The sequence below is a fragment of the Mastomys coucha genome, unplaced genomic scaffold (genome assembly GCF_008632895.1).
Source record: "Mastomys coucha isolate ucsf_1 unplaced genomic scaffold, UCSF_Mcou_1 pScaffold22, whole genome shotgun sequence".
Classification (NCBI taxonomy): Eukaryota; Metazoa; Chordata; class Mammalia; order Rodentia; family Muridae; genus Mastomys; species Mastomys coucha.
In genome coordinates, this window is record NW_022196905.1 from 67,409,701 (window position 1) to 67,427,213 (window position 17,513).

Genomic DNA, 17,513 nt, shown 5'->3' on the forward strand with positions numbered 1-17,513 from the left:
TTTTATGCTTTCTTCCTATGTCTATGTGCTAATGATCTTGTGGTTCATTTTTAATCATTTAATTGAAAAATTTTTAGATACGCAAATTATGGCACATGCTTTTGATTGTAGCATTTTATGAAAAGCAAAGGGGGTAGTGCTATCAAAATAAAGTTTGATTTGAGTGGGTTTTTTTTTTTTCCTGTAGAGGCTTAGTTATATATTCTTAGTTGTAAGACTTTCTAGTCGAATTGAGGTTTGCTGTTAGAAAACAATAAGTTATTCATGTCAAAGAAAAAATAGCCATTCATATCAAAGACAGTATTTTGACTTTTTTTTTTTAATCCTATCAGTCTAGTACTAATCAGGTAAAATTTTTAGAACAGTTTTTGTTTTTGTTGGTTAAGAATTGGAATAAAAAGGGGAGGGGAGGAGGTGAAGAGATGGCTCAGTGGTTAAGTTGAGGAGAACTGGATTTAATTTCCAGCACATATATGGTACACAGTTATCCATAACTTCAGTTTCAGGTACTTGATGCCTTCTTCTGACCTCCATGGGCACCAGGCATGCATGTGGTACATATATGCACACAAAACACTCATACACATTAAATACATAAAGCCCATTACCAGCAAAATATACCATAGCTTTTTTAAAAATGAAAAAAAAGTATCTTACATAGTCTTGATTGGCAGGTTTTAATTATACTTAAATGATACCAAAACTTTATATTTAGAATCAAATTTGAAAATATTTTAAGTAAAGAAAGTTAGATCTGATGTGTAGAGTCAATTAGAATGAATTTTTTCGTATTAGCAATTACATGTTATTCAGAATTTTAATACTTGTGTTAATGGCACTTCTGTATAAGAAATAATCTAAGTGAATAATCATTGAATTTATATTTATCCTGACCAGCAACATTGCTATCCAAATTGACCTAGAGGCTTAATTCTGGGTTGGCTGAAAGATTCAAATCAAATGCTAGCTTGCCATGGAGTTTTATAGTAGAACTATAGATGTTGCTGTACTGAGAACTGGCATTGGTTAACATTTTTAGCCTCAGAGTCCTATATGTAAATGTTTAAAATTCATTTTATTTATACTTTCTGCCTTTTGATTGATTACCAACCACTTTCAGAAGGATTTTATGCATCTTGATTTCCAAGCTGAATGATAGACATGTTTGCAGTAGGCATCCTATACAATACTTCATCTACATTCCTTCTCTTGGTTTGTGCCCATCATACCATTTAAAATGTCCCTTGTTCCCATTCGTGCACTTACGTTAATCTTGTGTGTTAGTACATCTTTTCCTATAGTAGCTTAGGAGAGGTTATGGCTATATGTCTGCATGACCTGATCAAGACACCTCACCAGCTAGATCAAGAGATGGCTCAGTGGCTAAGTTCATTTATTATTCTTGCAGAGGATTCAGGTTCAGTTCTCAGTTCTCCTCACTTGGAGGCTCACAACTATTTAACTCTAGTCCCAGGGGATCAGACCCCCTCTTGTGACCATTATAGACATCAGGCATGCACATGGTGTACAGATAAGCATGCAGAAAAAATCCATACATATAAAATAAATATATTTAATTTTTTAATATAAGAAAAATTCAAGTGCTTTATTTTTTAGAGACTAAATCTTTGAAATATCTGCTTTTCTATTTTTATTAGAAACTATATTATTAAAAAAAAAAAAACCTCAGAAATAGAAGGCTAGAAAAATGTTCTGGAGTCTTTGCATCATTAACTCATTTGTAAACAGTGATTTGCACAGTGGTCTTTTGTCTGCATTATACATATATACACATATATCTACTTAATGTTTGGGACCTCGTGGTCCTTCCTAGAAAGCCCTGCATGTGCTAGTTAAACGTACTTGCTCTTCCTTAGTGAAGCCACACCGTTGTTGTGACTCCCTGATCTGATTGACTCACACTGCTGTACTGCACACAGCCTTGGATGTATGAGAATGGGTCTGTGAAGTTCCTTCTGTTTTTGTTGTACAGATACTGCACGTTTCATCTGGTTTGGGCGCTTTCATAGCATATGGTAGTAATTTCTGAGTTACAGTCAACTTGGTGGTTCTAAGTAGTATTGTTGTTTTTTGTGTCATTTATTATGCTTTTTATAATGAATTAGGTCTGATTTTAATAAATGTACTTTTCCTTTATAGTAAGCATCATTTTACAAAACTCCATTTTTAATATAACATGTATGTCCTGGGTTGCTTAGGCATATTTCATTTGTGTTTTATTTCTAGTAAAATTTAATAGTTACTGTCATATTTCTCTCAAATGGAATTGACAGGGTTCAGTTTTGCTCCATATTCTCGTATATAAAAATGTGGATAGTAATAGTTATTGTGTCATACATAAGTAATGAGTAAATGTAAGTAACATGCTCAGTTGATACAAGTTTTAGAATTACCAACAAACAGTCTACAGACTAATGCTTTATTTTTATCATATACCCTAAAGAGCTTTGCACTTCGGGTGCCTTTGCCTTGCCTGCTAAAAGTGGGTAACTTAGACATAAAATTCTGACAGTGATTAGCAAATAACCTTTGACCTCTGGTTGCCAGTGAGAGATTCCAGTTGTATCTTTGTTAGCCTTTTCAGTTCTTTCTGGGACATTGGAATCATCAAAATACGACATTTTAATTTGATTTCAGAGATGTTTTCATATTTGTAGAATATTTACAAGATGGAAACTTCTTATGAACAAGAGCCTGTTTAAGCTAGAAAACTCAGATATCCAGAGTGGTTGTTAGTTTCTGTCTCTGCTCTTTACAATATAGTTGAGTCTAATGTTAAGAACTGTGAGAATGGCAGGAGCCGACTCAGCTTTCCTGAGGAGCTTTGGAAGCCCAGTTAGCCTAGCTGTACTATGTTGCCATCTGAGGTAGCAGCAGCTCTTGTGCCGTGAAATACTACTGAATGTTTTCAAGCAACATGCCTAGCGTGTATGAGGCCCTAGGTTTGATCCTCATATGGTGGAGTGGGAAACTTGATGGGCACACATTTGGGGACTAATGTGATTCAGTGTATTTCCATAATGTGGATCAGGACTAACGGAGTTTTAACATATTTCATTGTGTTTTTTTACGTTAGGTACTATTGTTTACTTTGTTACACCTATGAATATGTCATAATCCACTTGTGAACACTATGGCAAATTTATTCTGATAAAAGTGAGTTAGTTGGTGTGGTTTTGTTTTTTTGTTTGAAAAAAACCTAGGCAAAGAATCTTAGGAATGGAGGTGACTGCTGTGTTCTGGATTTCCTTCTGAGATGTACTGTGAAGACTGATTCTCAGCTGCATAGTTTTATAAACACGGTGTATGCCATCTTGCATCTGTTGTGATTATTCCACTTAAAACTGAGAAAACTAATCTGTGCTCCTCTTTTAAGGTAAAGGTGAAAGAGCTGCAAACCTCCTGCCCCAGAAGTTGTAAAAGCAGAAAGTTGTTGTGATCAGTGCTGGACAGTTTATTAGACATGTCCTTCCTTACTGTGGAAGTTAGTGTCAGACTGGCCGTCTTTTCAGTGAGTGCCTTTATTGAGTCAGACAGTCTGCAGCCTCAACTGCAGATCTAAACAAATGCGGCTGAGAGTTTTTGGTGGGAATAAGCGTTAAAATTGGGGAAGAGAACCAAGTCTGCAGTGGGGACTAGAGTAGGAATAGAGTAGTAGATTTTGGTGTTGAGGTTTTGTGCCTGTAAATGGTGAGAGTAAAAAGCATCCTGTCCGGGTGTGTTGGAGTATGTGTCTTGGTAGGAAGCAGTCAGTGATCAGCGTAGTTTTGGATTAGAGTACAAATTGGAGGATTATTTGCCTTTTTCATATTTGGATTTTTCTCTGTATGTCAAAGTTGGGGTATTTCCCCACTTATAATAGAGGATGTTCTATGAATTGCTGGCTGGAAAGCTAGCTCAGTGGTTAAGAAAGCTTGTTGCTCTTGCAAAGGACTGGTGTTTGATTTACAGCACCGCCGTTGTGTGCCTGTGAGCAGACCATAACTGCTGCTCCCTGGGAGCCAGCAGTCTGGTAAGGCTTCATGGGCACCTGCACACACTCGAATACAAATGAAAATAAATCTTCAAACAGAACATATACCTAACTTGTGTGCATTACTCCTGCTCATGGCTTTGTGGAGGATTCTAGGAATTGAATGATCTATAAAATTAGAAAGGCTTGAACACTGTTTTATTGTATTAAAAGTGTACAAAAGCTAGTTAGTAAGAAGACGTGGTCATTGTTGACATTGGTTTGTATCTGAGTTTTCTGCTACATTGTTGAGTCTAGAATAGAAGACAATGAAGGATGTCCCCTTGTACTTGGATGACATCTCTGATATTCTTGTGTACTTTTAGTGGTGGGCTCTCTTTTATGGCTATAAAGTAATGATTAATGGAAACAAACTTGCTAATGCATTATTTCCAGAAAAGTCCTAGTGTTTTCAAAAGTGAGTCAATTACCTTGTTAGAAGGAAGTTCATGGAATTAATTTCCTTGTTGGAAGTCCATAGTTCATGGAGTTAGAAGGCTTCAGGCATGAAAATTGGTTTTGCTGTCCAATAATAATGTCAATTAGCTGCACTCTGCACTTTGATCTTACTGCATACAAAACATATACACTTGTTTGTTTTGTTTTTTTTGGATTTCTTTGAAGGATGGGGGGCTTAGGTATAGCACTATAAGCATCTAAAAAATAGGCATTGTTATTCATCTATTCACCATTTCAGAGCTTGACTTGGTAGCTGGAAACATCTGTTGTATTCCCATTATTTTACTTCTGTGACATTTTAAAGTTTGAATTGTTAGGACTTGCAAGGTGAGACGATCGTTACATCTGCTTTTCATAGCCTGTTTGCGTAAGTGGTTCCTCTTTCTCATTGGTTTGGGCATGTAATAGCTTTTAAAAGTCCTTCCACAACTACATAATAGTGATTATTGAAGAAACAAAACAAAACAAACAAAAATAACCTGAGTGTTCCTGCTAAGTCCAAGAGTGGTTTATGGTAGACCATTTATCCTTACCTTCTCAAATCTTGAGAGGGATTATAAATACCAAACTGCAGGTAAGGCAGGTTTATCTGTGTTTATCAGGAGAGTCACTAAAGAGGAAAACTTGGCTTCCTTTTTTCTTTTGATGTTTCAAAGCCTGCAGTACATCACTAAAGAGCATAGTATATATGGTGTATTTGTGTGTAAAAATAACCATTTTTTTAAGCCTCTTTTGAGAACTTTAAGTGAGGATTAGAATTATTTGTTGGAATAGTAATAGCTAACAAAATTTTATTTCAGTTTGTCAGCATTTACTAGTATCTGAATTCTATTCTATGAAGATTGGTTACAAACTACTTTAATGAAATAATATTTTTTTTAAAACAAAATCAGATTACAAAGTAGTATGGAACTCTACCTCAGAGAAATTCTTTTGATATATTTTTATTTTAAAAATACATCACAGAAAGTTAGGATTTTTTTTGTTTTGCTTCGGTTTGGTTTTTTGAGACAAGGTTTCTCTGTACATCCCTGGCTGTCCTGGAACTCACTCTGTAGACTAGGCTGGCCTCGAACTCAGAAATCTGCCTGTCTCTGCCTCCCAAGTGCTGGGATTTAAAGGCGTGTGCCACCACTGGCCAGGAAGTGTTTATTTGTTAATGTTTTTATTATTTTTCAGTCATATAGTTAGAGAAAACAGAATTGATTCAAACTTCTGTGTTTCAGGAGATTACCTGGAGCAATTGATGTCATTGGTCAGACAATAACCATCAGCAGAGTAGAAGGAAGACGGCGTGCAAATGAGAACAGCAATATCCAGGTTTCGTATCTAAAACCCAAGTGTTGTGCATTGTGGTTTAATTGATGGAGAGTGTGTGCACGCGTGTGTGTGTGTGTGTGTCTCCTACCACTGGGCTGTGTCAGTTGCTTTCAGTGCTACAAATGGATTTCTGATGCAAAGCCATTGACCTTATTTATATTAATTAGGAAATTTTCCTGTAATCTCTTAATTTCTGCTAGTGAAGTTTTCCTTTGCTTGTTATAAACAAACTATATAATCTCATTGAAAAGTAAGAGGACCTTTAATACCAGCACTTGGGAGGCAGAGGCAGGCGGATTTCTGAGTTCAAGGCCAGCCTGGTCTACAGAGTGAGTTCCAGGACAGCCAGGGCTATACAGAGAAACCCTGTCTCAAAAAACCAAAAAACAAAAAAGAAAAGAAAAGAAAAGTAAGAGGAAAATCACCTAGATTTCTACCACCTAGATGTTGATTGTCAATGAAGTATACAAAATGTGCTTTTTAGCATTTTTATGCTTCTTAACAAATAATCTATCTTTATCTTAGAATAAATTATCTTTAAAGGTAATTTTTTTGGAAAAGTAGAACATTTTTCTTTTTCTTCCTACCATTACAATGTCATAACTTTGTAAAATCAATTTCAATGTTAATAGGTTATGAGTAGAATGCTCAAAAAATTGTGTACTCAAATGTAGAAGAATTTTAGTTAAAAGAATTATATATTTAAATAGTATGTTTTAGTAAGAATTGAAGACTCATTGCACGTCGGATTCTGTCATGCCATATGAGCAGTAGAGCTGCAGTCTATGGTAGCCGTGTCCCTGTATGGCTTTAGTAGGCTCGAGCCATCCTGTGGTGTTTGTTGTGAGCTGGTCACAGACAACACTGTGCCCTTTTCCAGGGGAACTTCTGCTCTGAGCAGAGGCTCACTCGAAAAGTTAGTTACATCTCCTAACTGCTTGTTTTCCATCTGTTTCCACATACTTAACCCTTTACTGGGTAGTGAAATCAGGTCCTCAAAGGCCTGGCCTGTAGGCATGTGAATGTCTCAGAGCTAGATCTCTACTGATCACTTCTATACCTAACTCCAGTCCTTGGACTTTGTCTGAGATGACTTGCTGTGTTGTATTTGTGTCTAACTTGAAATGTTTTGACTACTACTTACTGAAAATCTTTTGGTAGTTTAGTTCTCTCGCCTAGGCTTTGAATATGAACATTTTTAACAGTAGGTGTATGAGTCTATGCTCACATAATGTACTTACAAGCATAATCACGTTGAAATATTACCCCCTAAAAGTGTGAGGTTTAAAACCATTTTGTTTGACTTTTTAGGTTAGAGAAGGTGAACTTAACAAGATTCAATTAGACAAGAACATTTACTTATCTTTCTAATTAATTATGCTTCAATTTTAGGTCCTTTCTGACAGATCTGCCACTGAAGTAGACAACAATTTCAGCAAACCACCTCCATTTTTCCCTCCAGGGGCTCCTCCTACTCACCTCCCTCCTCCTCCATTTCTCCCACCTCCTCCAACGGTCAGCACTGCCCCTCCTCTCATCCCACCGCCAGGTAAGACTAGGGAGAGCCTCTGCTTAACTACTTCTTAAGCTTGGAGCGGAAAGGTGAAGATAGATATTTGGAAGTACTATTAGGATTAATTATACTGCATTAAAAGTAGCATTTTCAGTAGATTCACACTGAATCTTATTTAACTCTAGTATTTATTGTTTTTTATTATTGTATCTTGTTATTTCAGCATAGCAGAAATAATATTTTAAAGTGGAGAAGAATAAACAGATATAATATTGACCTCAAAATATAATTGTAACAACAAACTGAGTTTGCTAGTAGTGTGTGGAGAAATCCTTACTGAATTATAAACTATATGTTGACTTATATTAAAAAAAGATTTCAAAGTCACTTTTCGAATTAGAATAGGTTCAAAACAGTGATGCCCTGTGAAATTGGGATCATTCTGGTGGTCATTGTTTCCGTGTGATGGTTTCTGTTTAAGAGATGACCACTGAGTGCTAGTTATTTAATGTGTCTTTCTTTTAAACAAAAAGAATAAATGTTAGCACATTTTTTACTACTAAGGATAGTTAGAAACCAAAGCCGTAGTGATAAAGAAAAAAGTCTGCAAACAGTCCCCACAGCTCTCCTGGTGGTCTTTCTCAGCTCTTTCAGCAAGTTTTCAGTGCTTCTCACCTCTAACCAGCTTTCTACAACACTGGCAGGCTGATGGAGATACAGAGTCCATTCTTCCTAGGGAGAGTACCAACAGTAAATGGTAAACATTAGCTTCAGGTCCTGGTCTAATTATATGGAAACATGCTCCAGAATTTTCCTTCTCTTAGTAAAATTACAGCTTACTGAAGACCCAGGGCCCCCACTCTGGGTTTGGGAGTGAGATGTCCCCTGTAAGGTACAGGTGTGATCACTGAGTCTAGAGCCAGATTGCTTCTTCCCAATGCTTGTTCTGACTTACAAATGTCTCCTACTCCATCTGCCCTGTGTCCTTAGTACTTAGAGTCCTTTACTGTCACTTCAACTCTCAAATAAGATGAGAAATGGTCTGTGGCTTTAGAAAAATCTGTTATCTCGGAACAGAGGGAAATGCAGTCTGACAGATGTTCTTCTCTCAGAAAATGTCTTTAGACAAATGGAGTACAGAACATTTCTAAGTCCAGTTACACTAGACCTGTAACTCTTGAGTCTTGTTGAGAATTAATCAGATGAAAGGGACTTAGGTGATTCATAGTGAAGATACAAAGTGGTGCCTTAAGTCTCTGAAAAAATAAAATGATAAGATGTGAAAATAGTTAATTTGTTAACATGCTCAGCTTTACTGGTACTAAAGTTCTTGAAAAATTTACTTTTAATCAACAAATATTGTATTTGTTTATGGGGTACAATGTGCTTTCATTTATGTATTTATATTATGAAATGATTTTAAACTTATTAACATACTTTAATCATTTCATATTTTGTGGTGAGACTTCTTAAAATCTATTCATTCTTTAAGTATTTCAAGTTTAATTATGTGTGTGTGTGAGAGTGTAAGTGTATGTGTCTATGTGCATATGTGTTGAGATGTGCACAGTGATGAGACGTACAGACCCTGCTGGGAGCTGAACTGAGATCTTCTGGAAGAGAGTATGTGCTCTTAACAGCTGAAGTATCACTCTAGCCTCAAAATCTATCCTTGTAGCTATTTTGAAATAAGTAGTTCCGATTGGCTATAGTCAGTGCTCTATAGTAAGTATCTAAGACTGAAACTCTGTACCTACAGCTACAGCATTTTCTGTTTCCAACTCTCATCCCAATGCTGCTAACTTCCATTCTGCTCTGCATTTCTGAGTTTTGTCTCCTAGGTTTCTCCTGTGAGTTCATTCATTCAGTGTTTGACTCCTTTTGTCTGTTTGATTCTCCTAGCATGATGTTTTCCAGATGCATGCAAATTTTTTCAAGAAAATGAAAAATAAAGTTCTTATTTACTCATGAAGCAGTATTTGCCTAAGGCTAATGTTTTTTATGTATATAAGACTAGTTGGCCAATGAAAGCAATGAGGGAAAAAAGTATGAGTTAGTAAAGAATACTTTGCTGTTATAGAATACTAGGAGACTGTAGGATATTACTGATAGGCAATGGCATTGTATGGAAATTTATTTTTTATAAAACAGCAGAATTTCTCTCATTTCTTTGCTATATTGCCCTTGTTTATAAAATAATAATAAATCTTAGGCTGGAAGGATGGCTCACTGTGTGGAGGTACTTGTTACAAATACTAATAAGCCCGATGACCTGAATTTGATTCTCAGGATCTACATTTGAAAGGAGAGGACTGACGACTGACCTCCACATGAATCTATTACCCTGTCCTATACACAAAATAAAATGTAAATCACATACATGTATTTATGTGATTTTCATAAAGATAACAAGTCCTTGAATCTGTGACATTGTAATATATAGTACCATTCATTTTTCTGTACATTAGTCTAATTATATACTTAATGCTCGGTTCTCTGCTTTTTATTCATATTTAAGAAGTATCTAACCATGGCGTGTTTGCTATCTGGAGTTATCAATTCATACTAGATTATCTATTAGTTGAGACCATCTGAATTACCCCTTGTTTTTACTGTGGTGTGTTATTGTCAGGAGTATAATGAGTGTCAGTCTGTGTCTCCCTCAGTACCAGGCTTGTGTACACTTGGCATTCCCTGAGCATGTTAGCTGAATAAATATAAACTAGCTACATTTTTGTTGCAGTTCTACAGGAGATGACTGTCAGATGCCAGGTAGTTCACGCACTCAGCCTTGCACCACCTGAAATATGCAGATGTGTAGGTACATATCAGCTAGACTGGAGCTGTATTTTCAGGTGCTGTTTGCTGTAGACCCACAGACGCACTGTCCTGTCACCACTGATTTAAAGCACTGTAGGATCACTGGCACTGGGAAAGAAAGCTGTGTGGGGTAGGGTCTCTTTAGGTATCACCTGTTGAAAGATACTGTGTATTTCTTACACAGTGTTCTTATTCTTTCTTTAGAAATTTTGAAATACAAAGGGGGAAAACCCTTTTGAGACTTTTTAAAAATATATTTTAATGTTAACTTTTCTTAAAATTATTTTTTCAAAATGTAATGAAACAGATAAACTAATGATATGTCCTTCTTTTGGTTGTTAATAGTTTTTTCTTCTTAAGAAAATAAAAAGACTGCTTATGTAGATTTGCTTTGAACAAACCTATGTAACACCTTTTATCATAGCATAACTATATTTCTAGCTATTCTTGCTTTGGAAATTAATATTTGTGGTCATCTCTGTGTGGAGGTTTATAGATAGGACTCATCATGTGAGTGAGTATTCTTAAATAGTTCTTAAGATTATGAGCTGGAAAGATCTAGAGAGATGGCTCAGCTGTTGAGAACTGGCTGCTTTTGCAGAAGACTTGGTTTCAGTTCCTAGCACCTATGTGGTGGCTCCAACCATCTGTGATTCCACTTTCTTCTGACCTCCAGGGACACTGGGTATGCATGTGATATGCATACATATATTTAGATGAAATACTCACACACATAAAATAAATCTGAAAATTTTTTAAAAAAATATAAGCTGACAGAAACAGTTCTCTTCTAAGACATAGTCAAATAGTTGGCAGGAAGTGTATTGTTCCTCTTTTCCTCAAACATCCATCTGAAGACATGCATCCATCATAGGATCATAGAATGAGGAGCAGAGGAGGCTCCTTCAGACAGACGAAAGAGACTTCCAGGAATGCTAACATGTTTAATATAACCACAGTTGTAGTAACTTGAAAACAAATAGTGATTAGTCATGGCTTCTGTTACTAAAGATCTGTTCACTGTCCAATGAATCAAAATTCTATTCTGTGAGATTGCTGCAGGAACACATTAGTATAATTCCATGTTCTTCCGTGCTAGTGGAACACTAACCAGTATCTAATACGCTGACTGCTTCCTTTCTTAAGGCGCTGACATGAATGAGTACAGCCCGTCTGTAAACTCATTTTGTTTTAGAATGACACTTGAAGTGGATACTAGTGAGGTTTCAAAATTTAACCAATTAACTTGAAAATAACAGAATAGAGAGTGCCAGCCACTTTACTGGTCTGTTTTCATTGATAACCAAATTGCAGTGGGTAAGTTCTTGCTGAGAAGGCTGAGTCGAAGGATTGTGTAGAAGCATAGCAGCAGCTTAGGAGACTTCTCTTCCTCAGTGTCAAGTGCAGAGGTTGGGGAGCTTGTAAGAGCAGAACCAGGTGCTCTTTAATCCATTCATCTAAGGTGTCACTATCCACGGGGACCATCTTATGCTTAACTGAAAGGGTTTGAAATAATTGAAAGTTGGAATAAAATACTGTAAAATTGCAATGATTGGTATTATTGACTAGTTTATTTTGTATGGCATTTATCGTTGTCATGCATATGAGTTCATTATTCTAACGAGTTGTGACTCATTTATTTAGTAGCATCACTTACCTAAAACCTTCCCATCTCTCCATTTCTACCTTTTCAAGAGTTAACTACATCTACCCCCAGCTGTTGGCCATCTCTGTTCTACTTTTTTCTCTGAGTTTACCTTTTCTAGGTAGTCTATAGAGGAGTCCTCCTTTTTTTTTTTTTTTAAGAGGAGTCATCTTACAATTCATCCAGCGGGGTATAGTCTAATTTGTTTCTAAAACAGAGGAATTTGATGGTGATGAACTAATTTTAGGGAAAGCTCATAGTTTACACTTTAAATGTTAATTAGCTTTAATATTATATTTTGTTTTATATATATTTCATAGATATTAAAAGCTTAAGATGGGTTTTTAATGTTCTTTTTTATATGGATGTTCAGATCATAATATCTGTACGTAGGGGGCGGGTGCACACTTGCCTGTTTGTAATACTGTGGAAGTGAGAGGTTAACTTCAGGTCTCTTTCTGTTGTCCTCTGCCTTATTCTTTAAGACAGTGTTTTCCCTCTTACTGAATGAACCTGGAGCTTGAGCACTACTAGGCTGACTAGCCAGTAAGCCCCTGGGATCTGCCTGTCTGGTCTCCTTACCCCAGGCTCCACTATAGATGCAGCCTTTATGCTCCACTTTCTCATGACTGTAATCTCAGGGCATCATGCTTGCACAGCAAGCACTTTAACCACCAACCCTGCCCATAACAAGTTTGGAAGGCTCTCTAGTTGATGTTAGCCTCAGACACCTGATAGTCCTCCTCACTCAGCCTCCCCAGATGTTGTGATATTAGATGTGAGTTCCACAACTAATTGGTTTTTTGTTTGTTTGTTTGTTTGGTTGGATGTTTTGTTTGTTTTGTTTTATTTAAGATAGGGCCTGAGTAGCAAAGGATGACTAAACTTCTGGTCCTCTTGTTTCCACCTTGAGAGTGCTGAGATTTCAGATATATTGATCGAACCTTATTCCCAGTTAATGGGGTTCTGGGGACCAAATCCAAGCTTTGTGCAAGTACTGTACCAAGTGAACCATGTCCTCAGCCTGAATTGTTACCTTCAGTGTACAGTTGGCACTGCAGTTTGTAGAGTTTAAGTTATAGTTTTAATATCTAGTAACATTATGAGTATAGAAGAGCTGATAAAAATCAACTATAAGTTTTCTTTAAAGTATTGACATTTGTGGGGTGATAGTGGTTTAATCACAGCACTTGAGAGGCAGAGGCAGGCGGATGGATCTCTGAGTTCGAGGCTAGCCTTGTCTACGGAGAGAGTTCCAGGACATCCAGAGCTACACAGAGAAACCCTGTTGTGAAATCCCCAAAATAAATAAAAAAAATAGTGGCATTTCTATCAAATATGTTTGAGTTGGAGATAGAATTTTATTTTTTGATGGAATTAAATTTTATGAGTTTGATGATTGATTGATCCTAAAAAATACAAAGCCTTGTGTATTAACGACTTTTTGGATAAGATATGCTGGAAACTCAATCATTTAAATTTTGTCATAGCATTTTAATACATTTATTTTACCATGACTTTCTTATGCAATTTAGTTGGTTTACTCATTAAAAAAAAAAGTAGTTCAGTGTTTAATATATATATATATATATATTCATATTCTAATTTGTAAAGCATTTCTGTTAAATGATATTCAAAAAAATTATACACATTTGGCTTATTGTCTTTATCCAAGCCTCTGACTTTGCCTTTAAGTAGAAGCATGAGACCTAAGTCAGAATTTTCTAGGCTTACATTATACTAATGATGGGGTTCGGAGTTAGTGAGAAACAGGAAGCAGAACTCACATAATGCTGCCAGGTTTTTATCTTTGTTTTAGACTTAAAAGATAAAAGATACGTATGTATTATGTTTTCTATTACTACATTACAATTATCCTAGAATCTAGTGTCTTAAAATGGCATATTGTGCCGGGCGGTGGTGGCGCACGCCTTTAATCCCAGCACTTGGGAGGCAGAGGCAGGTGGATTTCTGAGTTCGAGGCCAGCCTGGTCTACAGAGTGAGTTCCAGGACAGCCAGGGCTACACAGAGAAACCCTGTCTCGAAAAAAAAAAAAATGGCATATTGTTTCTGTCTTGGTTAGGAATCTAACAGTAGCTTAGTCACATTCTCTACTTGAAGCTTTCTCTTGGACTTTGAAGTCATTTCTAAGGGCTTAACTGAGTAAGTCTTAGTCTCTAAGCTCACTCCCTTAGATTAAAAGCTAGCTTTCTTTTTAAAAAGATGCATTTGTTTTATTTTATGTGTAGAAGGAGTTTACATGCATATATGCCATATCTGGTACCTGCTGAGATCAGACTAGAGTGCCAGCTGTCCTCTAGGATTACTGATGGTTGTGAATCACCACGTGGGTGCTGGGAGCTAAGAGCCTGAGCACTGTAAACTGCTGGGTCCTCCCTCTCTAGCCCTGTTGGGTTGTGGGCCAGTCGGCCTTGAGTTCCTCACCACCTGAGGTGCTAATAGAAAGAGTGCCAACAGACATCTCTCTCTGTCTTTGTAGCCTAGTCATGGCTTTGGCCTTGTCGGGGGGGGGGGGGTTGTTTTATTTATTTATTTATTTATTTATTTATTTTTTTGTTTTTTGGTTTTTGGTTTTTTTTTGCTGGTTTTGTGTTGTCTGTGTAATGAAGACCCTCTCACTTAGTAGAGGATTCAAATGCCAGAAGTGTGGGAAGGCATTTGTACCAGGAGGAAGAAGGACTTGTGGCACTGTGCCAGAAGCTGCCTAGTGTGTTTCTACAAATCACTGGTGAAAATGAATTTACTTACAGACAGTTGTTCACAGTTTTTTTTTCTTCTTTTTTTTTCTTTTTAAATGTGTGTCTTCAGAATATTTTGTGTGAATTATTGGTACAGGTCATTTTTGTCATTTTTTAATATTTAGCAGGAATACTGCCTTTCTATTTGCCTCAGTTCCCTAGGTGGAATTTTAGGTCCCTCCCTGACCCCATTTTACATTTAAGAATAGTCATGGCCGGGCGGTAGTGGCACACACCTTTAATCCTAGCACTTGGGAGGCAGAGGCAGGTGGATTTCTAAGTTCGAGGACAGCCAGGGCTACACAGAGAAATCCTGTCTCAAAAAACCAAAAAAAAAAAACCAAAAAGAATAGTCATGATATATTGGAAAAGCTACTAAATATTCTGTTTGTCTGTCTGTCTTTATCCCGTTAACAACCCCCTCCCCCCATAAGTTGTCATTATACTTTACTGTCATGGTCAGTGCCTTTGTTTCACAAAAGTTTGAAGTTGATTTAGTTTTCAGCTGTATATCTGAGTCTCTCAAAAGTTAAGATTAAAAGTGTGGGTTATAATCCAGTGTCTGGTTCCAGCATAACAACCTTGTCTGAGGATTTCTTGGGAATGCAGCTTTGGTTGGTTGGTTTGTTTTTTGCCATGGACATTTTGAATGAGAAATTCTAGAATATCCCAGCAATTACAAACTGGGTGATTCTGATGCAAGGAAGTGCATGAATGTGAATGGGTGGTCACTTTGCTGAGGTGTTTAGTGTTTACACTCCTGTTACAGAAGGCTCTTCAGGCATGTAATCTTCCCAGATAATTTATATAATGCTAGAGGCGACGGCATGGGCTTTTAGTCTCAGCACTTGGAAATCAAATACAGCTAGGTATCTGAGTTCCAGGCCAGCCTGTTTCCCTAGAGAGTTTTAGGCTAGCCAGAGCTACATTGTCTCAAAGCAAAATAAGACAGACAGGGATATGCAAATATGTATACATACATACATACATACATACATACATACATACATACATAGCAGAAACAAAGTACTTGATTCGTATGTTTAAGTCTATTGGAGTTGTCCAGGGAAGGAAAAAAAATTTTTTTTGGAATGAATTTTCTGTACACTTATTTGTTTTTGTTTTTTAAAAAGTTAAACACTAGAGGTCTTTAAGTTAAAATGTGGATTTCTATTGTATTATTAAACTTCCTTAATTATTGCTTGGAAATGTTTCTGAGATGTCAAGGAATTGGCTGAATGTTTCATCAGCTTTCTAGTCCTTTCCCACAAACAGTTGTTTACACTGAAGTAAAATCTTACATAAATAAAGGTCTCCCTTGGAAGAGCCCTTTCTACTAACATGCAAGCTTTCTATTGGAGAGGCACCAGTTGGAAAGACAACTGGATATAGCATTTTTTTTTACTCTGTTATTAGTTCCAGATGATTTTTTTCCTTTCTTATTTTTTAAATTTTTTTTAAAGATTTATTTATTTATTTTATGTATGTAAGTACACTGTAGCTGTCTTCAGACACACCAGAAGAAGAGATCAGATCCCACTACAGATGATCATGAGCCACCATGTGGTTGCTGGGAATTGAACTCAGGACCTCTGGAAGAGCAGTCAGTGCTCTTAACCACTGAGCCATCTCTCCAGCCCCTGATTTTTTTTTTTTAAAGATTTCTTTTATTTATTTTATGTGTATGAATACATTGTAGCTGTACAGATGGCCGTGAGTCATCATGTCTATGGCTGCTGGGAACTGAACTCAGGACCTCTGCAAGTCCCCTGGCTCTGGCCCTGGCCCCGCTCACTCCAGGTTCCAGATGATTTTTAAAAATCTTTTGTCGGATATTACTATAGTAAGATTAAAATTAAAGACAGATTATAATCGTTTTAGTTACGGTTTCTAATGTCGTGATAAAGCACTGGGACCAAAAGCAACACAAGGAGGAAAGTGTTTATTTGGCTTATACTTCCATATCACATTCCATCACCAAAGGAAGTCAGGGCAGGATCAAGGCAGGAGCTGAACAGAAGCCCTCACTGGCTTGTGTCTCCTGGTTTTCTCCTCCTCCTTTCTGACACAGGTCAGGGCCCTCTTCAGGGTTGTATGTGTGTCTCTCCCCCCTTCCCTGCTCCACCATGAGCTGGGGCTACCCACAGCAATCATTGTTGAAGAAAATGTTGGATACACTTGCCAGTCTTATGGAGGCAATTTCTCAGTTGAGGCTGTCTTCTCAAATGACATCAGCAGTGCCACTTTACCATAAACCCAACCAACATGGGAACTTTAACTGCTTTTGGAGAAAAATTCGGTCACGTGCCTTCTGTGCTCGTTTTCACCATTTAAAAACTTTTGAGGGCGATTTTGAAGACCCTTGACTAGCAAATTTGTCCCTTTTTTTTTTTTTTTGCACCAAATTCTCATTTTAGTAAGTTTAGCTAAAGTAATGCTAGTAGCTACTCATAAACATGTTTTGGTAACATTACTCAGTGAGAGTAGCACAGAGAGAAACTGGTCTAGCACTGGGCTACACATCAAAAACAGCATAGATACATTCATGTATTGAATGTGAAAACAAACTCAGATAGTAAGGTTCACTAGAGTTATTTGTACTGTTGTAAAGTGTGTGTGTATATAATACACACACACACACACTCTTCTCCCTTCTACCTTTCCTCATTTAACTTCACATTTGGGATTCTTGGTTCTCTCTTAGATCCTTGGACTTCAGTGACATGAGAAGCATCAGGAAAACCTTGGGGTAGATGAAAATGTGTTTGCTGTGGGTTAGCTTGGTAGGTTGCGATTGCCATGGCTGCCTTCCATACCTCTTCACTCTGCAGGTTCCATAACCTTCTAGTTCATGGTGTTTGATCAGGTACTTGTGTCTGTGGTGCAAGGCCATGTGCTCTCTTAAGCTCTTACTCATGAAAGCCTCACTCCAATAAAACATGTGTTCCAGAGCAGTTTAAATA

At 37.0% G+C, this 17,513-nt stretch overlaps 1 protein-coding gene across 9 annotated transcripts in view; it reads left to right on the forward strand.

Annotated features, from left to right (window-relative positions):
* Nucleotides 1-17,513, forward strand: part of Fip1l1 (factor interacting with PAPOLA and CPSF1) — a 62,088-nt gene that overhangs the window by 31,895 nt on the left and 12,680 nt on the right. For all 9 annotated transcript variants that reach the window (XM_031342745.1, XM_031342747.1, XM_031342746.1 and 6 more), the window contains 2 exons: nt 5,719-5,812; nt 7,205-7,361. In XM_031342745.1, coding sequence (XP_031198605.1) covers nt 5,719-5,812; nt 7,205-7,361 — 251 coding nt within the window. The remainder of the gene's footprint in view (nt 1-5,718; nt 5,813-7,204; nt 7,362-17,513) is intronic.